Below are 15,650 nucleotides of genomic sequence, written 5' to 3'. Positions count from 1 at the left end.
ATATACCCGAGAATTGAAAACATGTATATCTACCCAAATATTGTACATGAATGTTCATAGAAGCATTATTTATAATAGCCAAAAACTGGAAATAGCCAAATGTCCATGAACTTATGGATAGAAAAAATGTGGTATATTCATGCAATGGAATATTACTCAGCCATAAAAAGGAATGGAAGTTCTGATAAACATGCAATTTGGAAGAACCCTGAATGCATAAATCTGAATGAAAGAAGCCAGATATAAAAGGCTACATATTGTATAATACTATTTATATGAAATATCCAGAATAGGCAAGTCTGTAGAGATACAGAGTAGATTAATGGTTTCCAAGTACCAGGTCTTGGAGTGAATGTAATAGTAATAACCACTAATAGGTATCGCGTTTCCTTTTTTAGGGTGATGGAAATGTTCCAATATTAGATAGTGGTTATAAAATATATTATATATTTCATATGATATACACATTAGGAAATTGAATATAAACCTAAAGAAACTGAATAATAAAAAACTTTGAAATCATATAGTCATGATGATTGTCAAAGAAAAACTAGTATAGATAACATTTCCTTGAAAACTTGGTGGTTCATTTCCTTGGTCAACAAACTCCCTGCCTTAATCTCTAGCTATCTTAGCATATCCAGATTCCCACATTAATAGTACATATATATAGTCTGCAGGTGTTCTCAAGCCATTGGCATTTGCCTAATAAGTCAAACAATATTCCATGGGCTCCAAGTTTATATTAAATTCTGATTTACCTTTTTAGGTCTTCTAGACAAGGATTCAGATAATGTATGGCAAATGACCTCCAGGGAAGTAAAAGATAATTTTGGTTTTGAATGACCTAAATGGATTTTTCTCCTAAGCATATTTACTTGAATAACTGCTCACCTCTTTAACTCTGCTATCACAGACACTCTGATCTCTGAGAGCAGAGTTTTAATCCTCATGGCTGAAGAAAAGTAGCTATTTTTCCAGGCTTGGTAATAAAGTCTAGCCCTCAGACTTCTTTAGTTAGCTGATAAAAGGGATAAAAAAAAACTCTTTCAATCACACAGGAGTTTGGATACTGATGGGTAGATGAATTTTGGACTTTGGTAATGTAAGTAGTCCAAGAAAAAGGCTTATACAAATACCAGACTGGTTTAATGTCCTATTAACTTTATAGCATTTAATATGACCACAATTTGTGGGGCACCTAGGTGGCTCAGTTGGTTAAGTGGCCAACTCTTGATCTCAGCACAGGTCTCAGTCTCAGGGTTGTGAGTTTAAGCCTCATGTTGGGCTCCATACTGGGTGTTGAGCCTACTTTAAAAAAAATATATGGTCATAACTTGTAATACATATGATTTTATATATGTTTATGTCTACAAAAAAGGGCATAGAAATGTTATCAAAATGTTAATGATAATAATCTCAAGGTAGTAGGTGATTATTTTTTCTTTTTATTCTGTCAGAATTTTCCAATTTTTCTACCATCTGTATGCATTAAAGAAATTTCTTAATTGCAAAAACTATTGTAAAAAAATTCAAACACTGAAAAGGGATATAGAAAGAAATTACTCTCCTTTATTACTTTTTTTTTTATTTTTTAGATTTTATTTATTTGTCAGAGAGAGAGGAGAGAGCACATGCACAAGCAGGGAGAGGGAGGCCGGCTCCCTACTGTGCAAGGAGCCCAATGCAGACTCTATCCCAGGACTCTGGGATCATGACCTGAGCTGAAGGCAGACGAGTAACCACTGAGCCACCCAGGCACCCAGTAAATAAAAAATTAAAAAAAAAAAAATGTGGAGAAAATGAACCCTCGTGCACTGTTGGTGGGAATGCAAACTCGTGCATCCTCTGTGCAAAACAGTATGGAGTTCCTCAAAAAATTCAAAATAGAACTACCCAACAATCCAGTAATCACACTACTGGGTGTTTACCCAAAGAATACAAAAACACTAATCCTAAAGGAGATATGGACCCTTTGTTTATTGCAGCATTATTTACAATAACCAAATTATGGAAGCAGCTCAAGTGTCCATCGATAGATGAATGGATAAAGAAGAGATGGTATACATATTTAAAAAAAATTTTTTATAATGATATGTTAGTCACCATACAGTACATCATTAGCTTTTGATGTAGTGTTCCATGATTCCTTGTTTGCGGGTATACATATTGAATGGATGTTATTCAGTTATAGAAAAGGATGAAATCTTGCTATTTGCAACAACATGGATGGAGCTAGAGTATAACAATGCTACATGAAATAAATCAGAGAAAGACAAATACCATATGATTTCACTCATATGGAATTTAAGAAACAAAACAAATGAGCAAAGAAAAAGAGAGAGAAACCAAGAAAGATTCTCATTTTTTTTTTTAAGATTTATTTATTTATTTTGGAGGGGAGGGGCAGAAGGAGAGGGAGAAACAGAATCCCAGATTCTGCTCTGAGACAGAGCCTGGGTTGCAGCTCGATCTCATGACCCCTAGACCAAGTCCTGAGGCAAAACCAAGAGTCAGATGCTTAACCGACTGAGCCACCCAGGTGCCCCAATGTATAGAATTACTGAGTCACACCTGAAACTAATATAACACTGTATGTTAACTATATTGGAGTTAAAATGTAAAACTTAAATTACCAGGGACAAACAAATAAAATATAATGGGATCTTAATGTGTTTGTGACTCTGCAACTTGCTATTCTAAGTTTAAAATATTTCCCATTTAAAAAAAAAGAAAGAAAGAAAAAGAAAAAAGGAGCTCCTTGGTGGCTCAGTCAGTTAAGCGTCTGACTCTTGATGTCAGCTCAGGTCATGATTTTAGGGTTGTAAGACCGACGCCCATATCTGGCACACTGGGATTGGAGCCTGCTTGGGATTCTTTCTCTCCCTCTCCCTCTGCCCCTCCCACCAGCACTCTCTCTCACTAAAAAAAAAAAAAAAAAAAGAAAGAAAGAAAGAAAGAAAAAAATTATCATTTTTCTAAGTCAGTTTCTGCCTTCTCCTCCTTCTTTTTTAATGAAAGCTCTATGCCCAACGTGGGACTTGAACTCACAACCCCAAGTTCAAGAGTTGCATGCTCTACTAACTGAACAAGCTAGGTGCCCCATAAATCAGTCTTTTTTTTTTATTTTTAACATCTGCGCAGATTAGATGAAGATGTGCAGATTTGTTCACTTTGCTATTGACAGAACATGTAAACTGTTTCCAATATTCAATACAAAAACTAAACATATTCTGGGGCACCTGGGTGGCTCAGTCAGTTACACCCTTGACTTCGGCTCTGGTCATGATCTTGGGGTCCTGGGATCAGCCCCAAGTTGGGCTCCAGTGGGGAGTCTGCGTGACCCTCATCCTTTCCCTCTCCCACTGGCCCTCCCCAGCCTGTGATCTTGCTCCCTCTCTCTCATATAAATAAAATCTTAAAAAACAAAAAACAACTAAACATATCTTACAATATAATCCAGAAATCATGCTCCTTGGTATTTATCCAAATGAGTTGAAAGCTTATGTCCACATAAAAACCTGCACATGAAAAAAGAAAAAAACTACACTTAGATGTTTATAGCAGCTTTATTCCTATTGCCAAAATTTGGAAGCATCCAAGATGTTCTTCAGTAGGTGGATGGATTAAGTGGTACATCCGGACAATAGAATATTATTCAGTGCTAAAAAAATGAGCTACTAAACCATGAAAAGATATGGAAGAACTTTAAATGCATATTACCAAGTGGAAGAAGCCAATCCAAAAAGGCTACATACTGTATGATTCCAACAATATAACATTTTGGAAAAGGCAAAACTATGAACACAGTAAATAAAATTTGTGGTGACTAGGGCTACAGGGGAGGGAGAGATGAATAGATGGAATACAGGTGATTTTTAGGGCAGTGAAACTATTCTGTATGATACTATAAGGATGAAAATGTGTTGTGATACAGTTAATTTGCCAAAACCTATGGAATGTGCAGCACCAAGAGTGAATCCTAATGTAAACCATGGGCTTTGAGTGATAGTGATATGTCAATGCAATTCATTAATTGTAACAAATATACCACTCTGGTGGGGATTTTTTTTTTTTTTAAGATTTTATTTATTTATTTATTTGTCAGAGAGAGAGAGAGCACAAGCAGGGGGAGTGGGAGAGGGAGAAGCAGGCTCTCTGGTGAGTAGGAGCCCGATGTGTGGCTGATTCCAGGACCCTAGGATCAAGGCCTGAGCCAAAGACAGATGCTTAACTGACTGAGTCATCCAGGCACCCCTGGTAGGGGATGTTGATAGTAAGGAAGTATATGCAGGAGGTATAGGCAAACTGTACTTTCTGCTCAATTCTGCTGTACCTAAAACGGCTCTAAAAAAATAGTCTATTAAAAAAAAGTTCCCCAAGTGAATCTAATGTGCAGCTAAGGTTGGGAACCATGGGTTTAGGTTCTTTGCATGAATAATCTCCTTCAATTCTTCTAACATTCATCTGATTAGGTAGCTGTGGTTATCCAATTTTACATATGAAGAAACTGAAGTCTGGAAGGATTAAATAATTTGCCAAGCTCACCAAGCTAGTAAAATGGGAACTGGTTTTCACACATTGCTCAGCCAACTCTCATCTGTTTAGCCTTTTTACTATACCACCTTTTAATAATTGAAGCTGGTAGATAAAAGTAAAATGTATTGCCTCATGAAGTAATAATTTCCCAACACTGGAAATATTATAGAAGAATCTGGATAACAAGTCAGGGATGGCACAGACAGATGGACACATTGTGGGTTTTTTTTTTTTGTTGTTGTTGTTTTCAGCATGCAGGAAGGAAGAATAGGTTGTCTTTTTTTTTTTTTTTTAATTTATTTATTTACATAATCTCTACACCCAATGTGGGGCTTGAACTCACAACCCGGAGATCAAGAGTTGCATGCTCCCACTACTGAGCTAGTCAGGCACCCCACGTTATCTTGAATAGTCCTTCAGACTCTAAGAGCCAAAGAGTTGAAGGACTAGGTTTGAGAACTAGACCTGTCCTTTACTAGCTGTGAGACCAGGAGCAAGTCACCTAACTTCTCTTGAGTTTTTTCTCTTATGTAAAATAAAGGTAATGATTATGCTAATACAGTTATATCATTTTTCTTTCTTTCTTTATTTTAAGATTTTATTTTTTTATTTTAAGATTTTTTTTTTTAAGATTTAATTTTATTTATTTATTTATTTGACAGAGAGAGTGAGAGAGCAGAAGCAGAGGGAGCAGTACAGGGAGAGGGAGAAGCTCAGCAGGGAGCCTGATGCAGTGCTCGATCCCAGGACCCTGGGATCATGACCTGAGTGGAAAACGGACACTTATCCATCTGAGCCACCCAATCATTTTTCATGTATATTAAATAATATAGGAGGATTAAATAATTTTTGTTAAAGTCTTTTGTGAACTGTAAAGCTTTACAGAAATCAATTTTATGGTTTTTTAATTTTTTAAAGTAAGCTCTATGTCCAACATGGGGCTTGAACTCACAACCCTAATATCAAAAGTTACATGCTCTACTGACTGAGCCAGCCAGGCACCCTTATAGAAATCACTTTTAACTTGAAGATGGCTAATAATCCTAAAACCTGCATCATATCACAGTGTTCCTTTATTTACAATGTCCAAAGGCTCCCCACTGCCCAAAGAACAAACTTCAGACTCCTTAGCATGGTGTTCAAGACCTTTAGCAAACTAATTCCAATTAACCTCAATGTTCTCTTCCAGCCACTAACTCTACCGTAGGTTCCAGCCAAATTTCATTTTCTCCTGTTCCAAAATGGACACACTCTTTCATAGTTACAGCTTCTCAGAAGTTGAGAGAAGCCAGGGATACTCCCATTTCCAGTTAAAAGTTGAAGAAATGCCCAAACAGACATTTTTTTAAGTATATTTGAAATGTTTACATCTAATGATGCTTTTAATACATAAAAAACGTAATGCCATATAACTGTGTTATTCATAATAAGATTATTTTAAAAATTAATTCAGAGTAATGTCCATCAGTGGGATAAGAGTTTAAATTTGAATGATATCTTCCTTTCTGAACCTGCGAATCAATCCCAGTTAACTGTATATATTTTGAAGATACTTCATAAAAATGGGGCCTATGCCCAAATGGTGACCTCTTCCTTGTTTCCCAAAAGGGAGTCCTTTTCACACTTCTGTGCCTCTCAACATGGTCTTCCTAATGTCTGGCCAGCTCCAACTGAACATTTGAGATCTAGTTCACACATCGTTTTTGAAGCCTTCTGACCTGCCATTATCTCCTTGATGTTCTCAGTGTAGTTGACAATATTACGTGATAAGTATTATCATGGAGGAAGACAAGGAAAGTGCGTTCTCATCTACCTCTCATAGACTTTTATACAGCTTATCAAAGATGAAGTCTGTGACTCACTATGCCTTATACTGTGTCTGGTACATAGCAATTCCCAGTGGCTCTTCTTCTCCTCCTCCTCCTCCTCCTCCCTCCTCCCCCCTCCTCCTCCCCCCTCCTCCCCCTTCCCCTCCCCCTCCTCCTGCTTCTCCTCCTCCTCCTTTTTTTTTTTTTTTGAAGATTTATTTATTTGAGAGAGAGAGAGAGAGAGAGAGCGCGAGCATGAGCTGGGGGAGGGGAAAGGAAAGGGAGAGGGAGAGAGAAAATCCTTAAGCAGACTCCCTGCCTAGCAGCATCCCCTATGTGAGACTCGATCCCAGGACCCCGAAATCACCTGTGGTGAAGTCAGGCACTTAACTGACTGAGCCACCCAGGTGCCACCCAATGGCCCTTATTCTTATATTTTGACATGGAGGTGAAATATTAACATGTAAACATATCGTGGTTCCTTGGGACATATATTCAGGTATGGTCAGTTGCCTTCACAAGATCTTCTGTTTTCGTCAGGGCTTTATTCTTTTACTTGAATGCTCTTGCTCTGGGATTTCATATTTCAATTAAAAATAATGTAATAATAACAATAAAAGTCATAGCACTTGTTGGATAAGGTTTCTTTAAAACATACTACAGTCATTCATTTTGGGGTATATGTGGGGTGATGTGAATAAAGATGGTGAGGGAATAAGGAAAATATGCCTTAAAAAATTATACAAGTATAGTCTCTTCTAACTTTTCTGTTTTCTGTTAATAGCATTATCATTTTCCTAGCTTCCAAGTTCTCTCTGCAGGTTAAAAAAAAAAAAAAGAATTGTTGGGGCGCCTGCGTGTCTCAGTTGGTTAAGCATCTGCCTTCAGCTCAGGTCAAGATCCCAGGGTCCTGGAATTGAGTTTGGAGCTCCCTGCTCAGCGGGGAATCTGCATCTCCCTCTGCCTGCTGTTCCCCCTGCTCTTGCTCTCTCGCTCACCCTCGCTCTATCTTAAATAAAACATCTTAAAAAAAAAAGAATAAAAAAGAATTGAAGTTTTTAAATTCTGATATATCTTTTTAAAAAAATAATTGTTAGGTTTAACTCTTCTCCATTCTTATTGCCAATAACCAGGCCCTTCCTTCCTCCACTATTAGAGGATTTCAGCAACCTCCCAGCTAGTTGTCTTGTCTACGTAGCTCCTTTTAGCCATTCTATCAGTTTTTCTAGTCGGTGTTCTAATCCAAAACTTGTTACTTATTTAAGCCTAAATTCTGCAGCTGGCATTCAAGGCCCTGCTTACTTTAGTCCCCACCTTCTCTCCCCTTCACTGCTTAATGTAGGTTTTTTGCTTGGGGCACCGTTCCTCTTTCCTTTGTCGGACAGTGTCAGGCTTTGCTTGTGTTCTCCCCCCTCCCTTGCACTGTCCATATTCCACCCATTATTCAAAGTCCAGAAAGACCTTCGTCCTGGAAGATTTTATTGGCAGCTCCACGTCAGTCATAGCTCCCAATTATTGTCATGTGTTCTAGTTGTGAGAAGATAGAATCCTCTACCCTTTTCTCTTGATTTGAACTGTTAACAGGAGACCTAGGGACCATGACCTGTTACAGTGGAATATGTGCCTATATATATATTTGAAGTGCAGATCAGTAATTTCCAAAATACTGGTTCTTCAAGCGTATGCAGATTGCTTAAAGGAACACAACTCAAATACAATTATGTAATATTCATTTTTGTTACAAAAGATGAAAAGGGGAGAGTACAGTGAGAGTGTCTGAGGTATGGGTTTACTTATCTCACAAACCGAGGGATTCATTTCTTTATTTAAAAGAAATTATATTCACATTTCCAATTAACTACATCCTAAAAATCTCCAAGTGGGTCATATAAGCAGGCCTATTTTATTTTCAAAGCGTGTGAAACACAAAACGTTTGAAGGGAATAACCACAGATATACTTGAGACCACAACCCACAGGAAAAAGAGTCAAAAGCACACTCTCAGCGGTGCTGCTTACCGCGACGCCGCTGGGCCTGAATCTACGCTTTTTGGAGCCTCAGTTCTCTCTTCAGTGCAATGGAGACAATGCTCGAAAATAATTACTTCCCAGGGTTGTGGTGAAAGGTTTTCCTTCTGGTGCACTGCGGGAGGTTTGCCTCCTAAGACCCCAGGGAGGTGCTTTTCCTCCCGCGACGCACTTCCGTGCGCGAGTCGGGCTGCCCCGCGGGGAAAAGGGGAGCTCGCGGCGGAGTACGGGTCGGGGGCTCGGCAAGGACAGGTTGGCCGCAGCTATGACGTGTAGCGTGGGGGCCTAACAGCAGGAGCACGCTAAGTGTGTAGGCACGGTGCAAAACAGGCTGAGCGTGCGTGCACCAGTGTGCGGGGGTGCTGGGAGCGGGCGTACGGCAGAAAAGCGACAGCTGACAAGGGAGTCCGAGGCCCGCAGGGCCAGAGCGTCCGGTTAGCGGCGGCGGCCACGCGTAGCCTGGCGCCCCAGGTTGGGGCTACTGCGCCGCCGGCCGACCGGTCTCCGCAGCGCCCCACCTGGCGGCCGGTGGGGTCGCTGCCGCGAGCGTCTCTTTGCTCCGCCTCCGCCGAGCTCGGCTGCCCTACGCAGCTTCCCCGCCCCGCTCTCGCCCGACCCTCCTCCCTTCCCCCTCCGGGATCGCGATGGACGCGGCCACCCCCCGCCGCCGCTGGCAGCACCGCGCGGGCCTGTGAGCTGCGGGCCTGAGGAGCCGCGTGCCGGGGACCGGACGTGCGCTGGCTGCCGCCGGTCGGGGGAACCTCTCGCTTCCCTGTCACCAGGTCCCCGCGGAGGAAGGGGAGGGACGAGGCGCGGCTTTTCCTGTGCCGCTTGCCCGGCTCGACCTGCGCGGCCTGCGGCTTCCTGGTAACTCGAGAGCCGCGGCCGGGCCTGGCTCTGCCCGCGGCCTGCTTGGAGCTGGACCGGAGCGGTTTGGGACGACAAGCCGGGGTAAGAGCTTGAGGGAACGGGAGGCGCAAGCGCCTTAGGTGGTCGGAAGGGCCAGGCCTGGGGGCCGGGATCCGGGATGCCCGGCGGCGTGCGGGGAGCGAGACCCCGGCTCCGGGTGAGGTCGGCCGGGCTGCTGCGGACTAACCCGCTTAGCCCCTTTGTTCCCCTCCCCCGGCCCTGCCCGCGGCGGGGCCCGGCTTGCTCGAGCCCGAGCCTGGTTTGGCCGAGCCGGAGCCCAAGGCGGGCCCCCCTTGCCCTTGAGAAGGGTTCGCCTCCTGGTCGGGCCAGGGACGTCCCCCCGAGCCTCGAAGTTCCGGGCGCCGCTCCCGAGAGACCCGCCGCCCTGCTCGGCCGGGCGGCCTGTTTTGGGCACTGAGGCTTGTTGCCTCTCCCCCCGAACTTCCCCCTCCTAGACACAGGTAGCTAACTTAGGCAGGGTTTGGTGCCAAGAAACCAGAGCGCGGTGCCTGCGCCTCCCGGAGCAGGACTCGACTGGGCCCGGAGTGTTGGGTCATCCCTGCTGGTCGCCGCCGTTGGGTGCCCACCGGGACCCGTGGCTGGATTCACACACCTGCAGCTAGGTTACCTGGGATCCTTCCGTCAGGGCGCCTCCGGACTTTTGTAATGACTTGCCTCTTGGGGCTGCTTCTCTATTTTATATTATTTTTTTAACCAACTGCCCCATTCTGTGGGGATGGGAAAGAGGGCCATAGATTGGCCCGTATTCGGATCCGTAAGATGTTAGTCCATTGCATTTACTTTTAGCATTTCTTTTTAAACTTTTAAGAGTTGCCAAGACTGCCAGAATTCTTAACCACGCCTTTATTCATAGATACAACTTGTATCTAATTATTGTTTATATGTGGACGTCTTAAGAAGCAGTAAGTAAATTAGGAAGTGAGCAGAATTTGTGGAATTGGAGATCATTTTAAAGCAGAAACTTAATTTGGAGGGGGATTGGACACAGTGCTTAGAATCTCCTCAAAATACTGAATCTAACACTTATCTGAAGATCAGTTTTGGGTGGAGGAGGGGGGAAGAAGTTTGTTGGGGAAAAAAAAAAGAACCTTTAGTAAGGTGTTCTTTGCCTTTTGGCACAGACGTTGGTAATAGCAATAGTGGGATCTAAAGTTCGTTTGACTGTGTTTGACAAAGACAGCTCTGGTTTCCAGTTAAGTAGCAGCCTAATCAGCTTATACTCTAGCGCAAAACTGCTTTTTATTCAGTATGACATATGAACGTTAAACAGGAGGAATAAAGTTGAAAAACTGCATTAAAGTACTCTCTCAAACATACTTATGAGTCTTTTCTAATTCCTAGGAGGACATCAGGAACATTTGGTTCTAGCTGATGTAAAAGAAAATTTTTTAAACCCAAGCTGATCAGTCCTGGATATTTAAAGGACTTTTTCCTTTTACTTTTTTAATTTAAGCAAAGAGGCTTTTAAAAAACCATGGCAGATGTGGATCCTGATACATTGCTGGAATGGCTACAGATGGGACAGGGAGATGAAAGGGACATGCAACTAATAGCCCTTGAACAGCTATGCATGCTGCTTTTGATGTCTGACAACGTGGATCGTTGTTTTGAAACGTAAGTACATCCCTTCATCATCATCTTTTGGGGTTGCTGTGGTGACATCTGTTTTCAACCATTTGCTGACTTTAGTTTGTGTGGACTTTTCTCTAGTGAGTTTTAAAATTATCTTTTTAAAAGTTTCTGCAGTTCTACATTTGCACTTTTCTGAGAAATAAACGTTGGTAGGTGAAGTAATTCCTGTAATGATAATTGTGATGACACCAATATATGTTTGTTGAATGAATAGGAATTAGGGAATACTTACTTTAACCCATAGCTTGCTTGATTCATTTTCAAAGTATGAACTGGGAAAATACAAATACTTCTTTAAAGTTATCTGTTTCTGTACCGAGAAATTAACTTGAAATAAACATGAAAATATAGAAGATGATGAACACAGTTTCCAACTGCTCCTTTTTTCATTAGTATTAATTCCTACGACAATGTACTTTCCTTAAATCAAATGATCGCTTTGTAAATTTCAGTGTGGAGGGTATAAATTGGATGTTACTCATACACCATATTTTTGGGAGAGTAGAAACAGATTTTGAAAATTGGAGTTTAAACAATTTTATTCAGAGGTTTTAATGTAGAATTTGTGTGAAAATGTAAAAGAATTCATTACTAGATGGGCTGTTAATGCTGTTTTTCCTCTTATGTGATACTTACCCAGTTAGATGAACCATTCTTCCTAATGCTGAACACATTTGGTTTTTACTGTTTATTTTATATTTCTTATTTATAATTTAAATTCTGGTAGTAAGTAAATGAAAACTCAGATTTTCTATATTTGGTTTAATGCCATTTTGAGGTAATTAGAAAATGTTTGAGATGTTGACTTAAAACTTTGTACAATTATCTTAATTTCTTTGAGGTGGCAATAAAGGCTGTTATTACAAAACTGACAAAGTATTTTTTTCTTTAAGATTTATTTATTAGAGAGACAGAGTGTGTGCATGTGAGCATGAGTGGGTGGTGGTAGGGGTGAAGCAGAGGGAGAAGCAGACTCCTTGCTGAGCAGGGAAATCGTTGCGGGGCTTGATCCAGTCCCAGGACCCAGGGATCATGACCTGAGCCAAAGGCAGCACTAAAGCATTTAACTGACTGAGCCACCCAGGTGCCGCTAAATTGACAAAGTATTTTTAATTGTCTTTATTTTTTAATGAATAATTAATGAAGATGAATTAATAAAGTTAAAAATTCTTAATTGTAAATCCCATTAAGACAATAAAAATCTTAGGGTAAAAAGCTTTATAAACAGTTTCAAAAATCACAATTTTTTTATTTTTGTTTTCTTTCAAGATTTTATTTTTGTGTTCTTTCAAGATTTTATTTGAATTCAAATTAGTTAACATGTAGTATAGTATTTAGTTTCAAGGGTAGAATTTCGTGAATCATCACGCAGTTCACCCATTTCCCCACCCCAAATCACAATTTCTTAATGGCCCATTCATGTCAACTAGTTTTAGACGGTCTTTATTATATTATATATTACATATTCTATATTCTGTATTATAACTTTAAAAAGTTATACTTGCTGGGGCGCCTGGGTGGCTCAGTTGGTTAAGTGTCTGCCTTCAGCTCAAATCATGATCCTAGGATCCTGGGATTGAGTCCTGCATCGGGTTCCTTTCTTTCTTCCCAGTTCGTGCTCACTTGTGCTCTCTGTGGCTATCTTTGTGTCTCTCTCTCTTTCTCTCTCAAATAAATAAAATCTTTTAAAAATAAAATGTTATACTTGCCAATCAAATTAATGATTGCTTTGTATTTTTATTAAGTACTAATATATAGTAGAGTTATTTATAATGGCATTTAAAAAGATGTTACCATATTAAGACAATTTTAAAGGAAATTTTAAAAATAGGAAACATCCCTATATAAAATCCTACCATCCTAACACAACCGTTCTTTCCATTTTCCCTTCTAGGCTTATTTATATTTGATATAATTTTATGAAAGATGAAATTAAAGTCAGATGTGACTTATATTTTGTATTTACTAAGATAATAAGCCTATTTCAAATTGGAATGATTACCCGTTTCATGTAGCATACCAGTAATGTGTCTATCAAAAAATGGATGTTGGACTAAATTTGTGACAATTTTTTAAAAGACATTTAGTTTGCTCTTTTTGTTCTGTAGTCACATTTTCTTGTCACAAGAATTGTTTTGATTCCTTTAAACCGGAGAGGCAGCATGGTGAGGTGGAAAGAATGGGCTGTGGCATTAGAGACCTGGGTTCAGATTCTTGGGTTCTTGGTCTGCTACATCTAATTTAGTCTTTGAGAACCTTAGTATAGTTTCTTTCTCTGTAGAATAGCAGTAGCTCCTTGGAAGGATTAAAGGAAAGAATGTATGTGAAAAGTGTTTTGGGTAAAGTGGGTTACCCACTAATACTATTATATTTCTAATTTCAATTTTTATTTTGGGACTTTATTTTGTGAAACTTACTGTTTTTGGAGAGTCTTTTTAAATTCTTTGCAAGAGTCAATGAACAGGGTAGGGGAAAAGCAAGATGATGTGCATATTTTGAATATTGGTGAAAATTTCCTGTACCAACTTGATTTCATTAAGATACTAGCAAACAGTCTTTATTTATATTGAATACAGCAAAAGATGTCTATATGTTCACATATGTTTTTGCCTTATTAGCTTGTATTAATAATTATATGTCTCTTTAGTCAGGAAAGGCAGGTGGTGTGGTAGATTAATGGCCTTTGGGATGGCATAGATTTGGGTTCAGGTTTTTGTGAAGATTAAAAGGGATAACATGTGAAATCCCTAGCATAGTGCTTTTCACATAATAGTTAAGTCTTTTCCTTTAATTTAGTATTATTTGTGGCTCTCCATTTTTTAGCAAGTTTTGACAGTCTTTTTGAAGTTAAGAAATGTACATATTCTGTGAAGCTTCGTATTAATGCCTGAACTTACAGGGTAATGCTCTAGAAAATAAAATTCAAGTTCAAGGTGAGTTTTCGTTTTCATTTGTGATATGTTAGTGAGTTAAATTTAATATGTTATAAATTTAATAAGAGTTAAATTTAATGAGTTACAAATGAGTTTGCATTCACGTTAAAACAGGTGATTATTGTACATGTTACTATAAATAGGTAAATCCTGGGCGCTTGTAGATCCTGCCTCCTATCTCTTCAGATAATATGATTAAAAGTTATATTTTCTGGGTAGAATCTAAGATCTAGAAAATGGGATATTAGGGATGGTACTTTTATTTTATTTATTTATTTTTTTTAAAGATTTTATTTATTCATTCATGAGAGACACAGAGAGAGGCAGAGGCAGAGGGAGAAGAAGCAAGGCGCCTCACTGAGGGCATGATCCCAGGACCCCGGAATCATGACCTGAGCCAAAGGCAGATGCTTAATCAGCTGAGCTGCCTAGGTGCCCTAGGAATAGTACTTTTAGGTACTAGAAGGCTCTTTTTTTTTTCTTTTTCCCTTTTTTCTTTTCAAGAGAGGAAGCGGGTTAGGGGCAGAGGGAGAGAGAATCTTAAGCAGACTCCATGCCCAGCATGGGTCTCGATCTCACAACCCTGTGATCATGATCTGAGCAGAAATCAAGAGTCGGATGCTTGACTGACTGAACCACCCAGGTGCCTAAAGGCTCTTTTTAAAAATAAATAGTCATTTTAATTAATTATGAGGGCATAAAAGGATGTACAGTAAAAAGTCTCTCCGTATATTTAGAATAAAAGGTAAAAAACCTACAGTAGTGACAAGGCTTTAACCTTTTAAAGATTTTGAAGATAGTATTTGTTTGAGAGAGAAAGAGAGAGAACCCAAGTAGGGGAAGGGGCAGAGGGAGAAGGAGAAACAGACTCCCCACTGAGCGCTGAGCCCTACTCGAGGCTCAATCCCAGGACCCTGAGATCACAACCTGAGCCAAAGTCAGAGACTTAACCAAGTGAGCCACTCAGGTTCCCCTAACCATTTAAATTGCGTTCCTACTTTATGTCAGGTGTTAGAGATAGGGTGGTGACCAAAACAGATACAGTCTCTCTTTTTTACTGTGCCTAGTAGTCTAAAAGAGAAGGCAGATATTAAATAATTATAGAAATAAAATTTTGGTTATAAACTGTGATAAGTGCAATGAAGATTAGGGTGCTGTGACGGTATATAGAAGGGACATGACCTGGCAGGGTAGGGGTAGTCCGAGTGGCCTTCTTCGAAGAAGTGGTTTTTCTTAGAGATATGAAGGATGAGTAAGAGTTTATGGGGTGAAGTATGAAGAGGAGGTAGAATGGTGTTCAAAGAGGAGGCAATGTGTGAAGAATTTGAAATGGGGTAAGTATGGCATGATTGAGGACCTTGGAGAAAACTAGTGTGACTGGGACAAGGAAAGTTTGCTGGAGTGCTGCGTAGGAGGTTGGGGCTAGATGGGATGGAGTCTTATATATATGTTAAGTGAAGCTTTTGGTTTTACCTTGAGAGAAATGCAAAGGCAGTGAAATACTGCAAAAGAATGACTGATGGGATTACATTTGTCTTTCAAAAACATTACCTGCTCTTTTGGAATAGAATAGATGGGTAGAGAGGACAGAAAGAACAAATTCTTCTAGACTTGGTAGATTATGGTCCAGAGAGAGGTTTATAGTAATAGAAGTAGAAAGAAGTGGATAGAGATAGATTTAGGAAGTAAAATAGTCAGAAGTTGAATGATGGGATATGAGAGAGTGAGAAAGGTATCATGGATTACTCAGGTTACAATGGATGATGATGCCACTCAGTGAG

The 15,650-nt window shown here is 40.0% G+C and overlaps 1 protein-coding gene and 1 long non-coding RNA gene across 24 annotated transcripts in view; one reads left to right on the top strand and one right to left on the bottom strand.

Moving 5' to 3' along the window:
- LOC130542574 (uncharacterized) overlaps positions 1 to 8,853 on the bottom strand; it is a 67,516-nt gene extending 58,663 nt beyond the window's left edge. For 2 of the 3 annotated variants that reach the window (XR_008957228.1, XR_008957227.1), the window contains exons 1-2: positions 8,366 to 8,853; positions 3,452 to 3,521 (exon numbers count right to left, since the gene is read on the bottom strand). This is a non-coding gene — a long non-coding RNA (uncharacterized LOC130542574). The remainder of the gene's footprint in view (positions 1 to 3,451; positions 3,522 to 8,365) is intronic. The other variant, XR_008957229.1, reaches the window with a different exon arrangement.
- Positions 8,854 to 9,221: 368 nt separating this feature from the next.
- HECTD1 (HECT domain E3 ubiquitin protein ligase 1) overlaps positions 9,222 to 15,650 on the top strand; it is an 83,060-nt gene continuing 76,631 nt past the window's right edge. For 12 of the 21 annotated variants that reach the window (XM_048223430.2, XM_048223342.2, XM_048223371.2 and 9 more), the window contains exons 1-2: positions 9,234 to 9,325; positions 10,758 to 10,918. In XM_048223430.2, the coding sequence (XP_048079387.1) occupies positions 10,779 to 10,918 (140 nt within the window). In that variant the 5' untranslated portion in view covers positions 9,234 to 9,325; positions 10,758 to 10,778. Of the gene's footprint in view, positions 9,326 to 10,645; positions 10,919 to 15,650 lie in introns of all 21 variants that reach the window. The other 9 variants (XM_048223398.2, XM_048223251.2, XM_048223017.2 and 6 more) reach the window with 2 other exon arrangements.

The sequence above is a fragment of the Ursus arctos genome, unplaced genomic scaffold (assembly GCF_023065955.2).
Source record: "Ursus arctos isolate Adak ecotype North America unplaced genomic scaffold, UrsArc2.0 scaffold_37, whole genome shotgun sequence".
NCBI classification, from domain to species: Eukaryota; Metazoa; Chordata; class Mammalia; order Carnivora; family Ursidae; genus Ursus; species Ursus arctos.
This window is presented reverse-complemented; position numbering and strand designations above follow the sequence as displayed.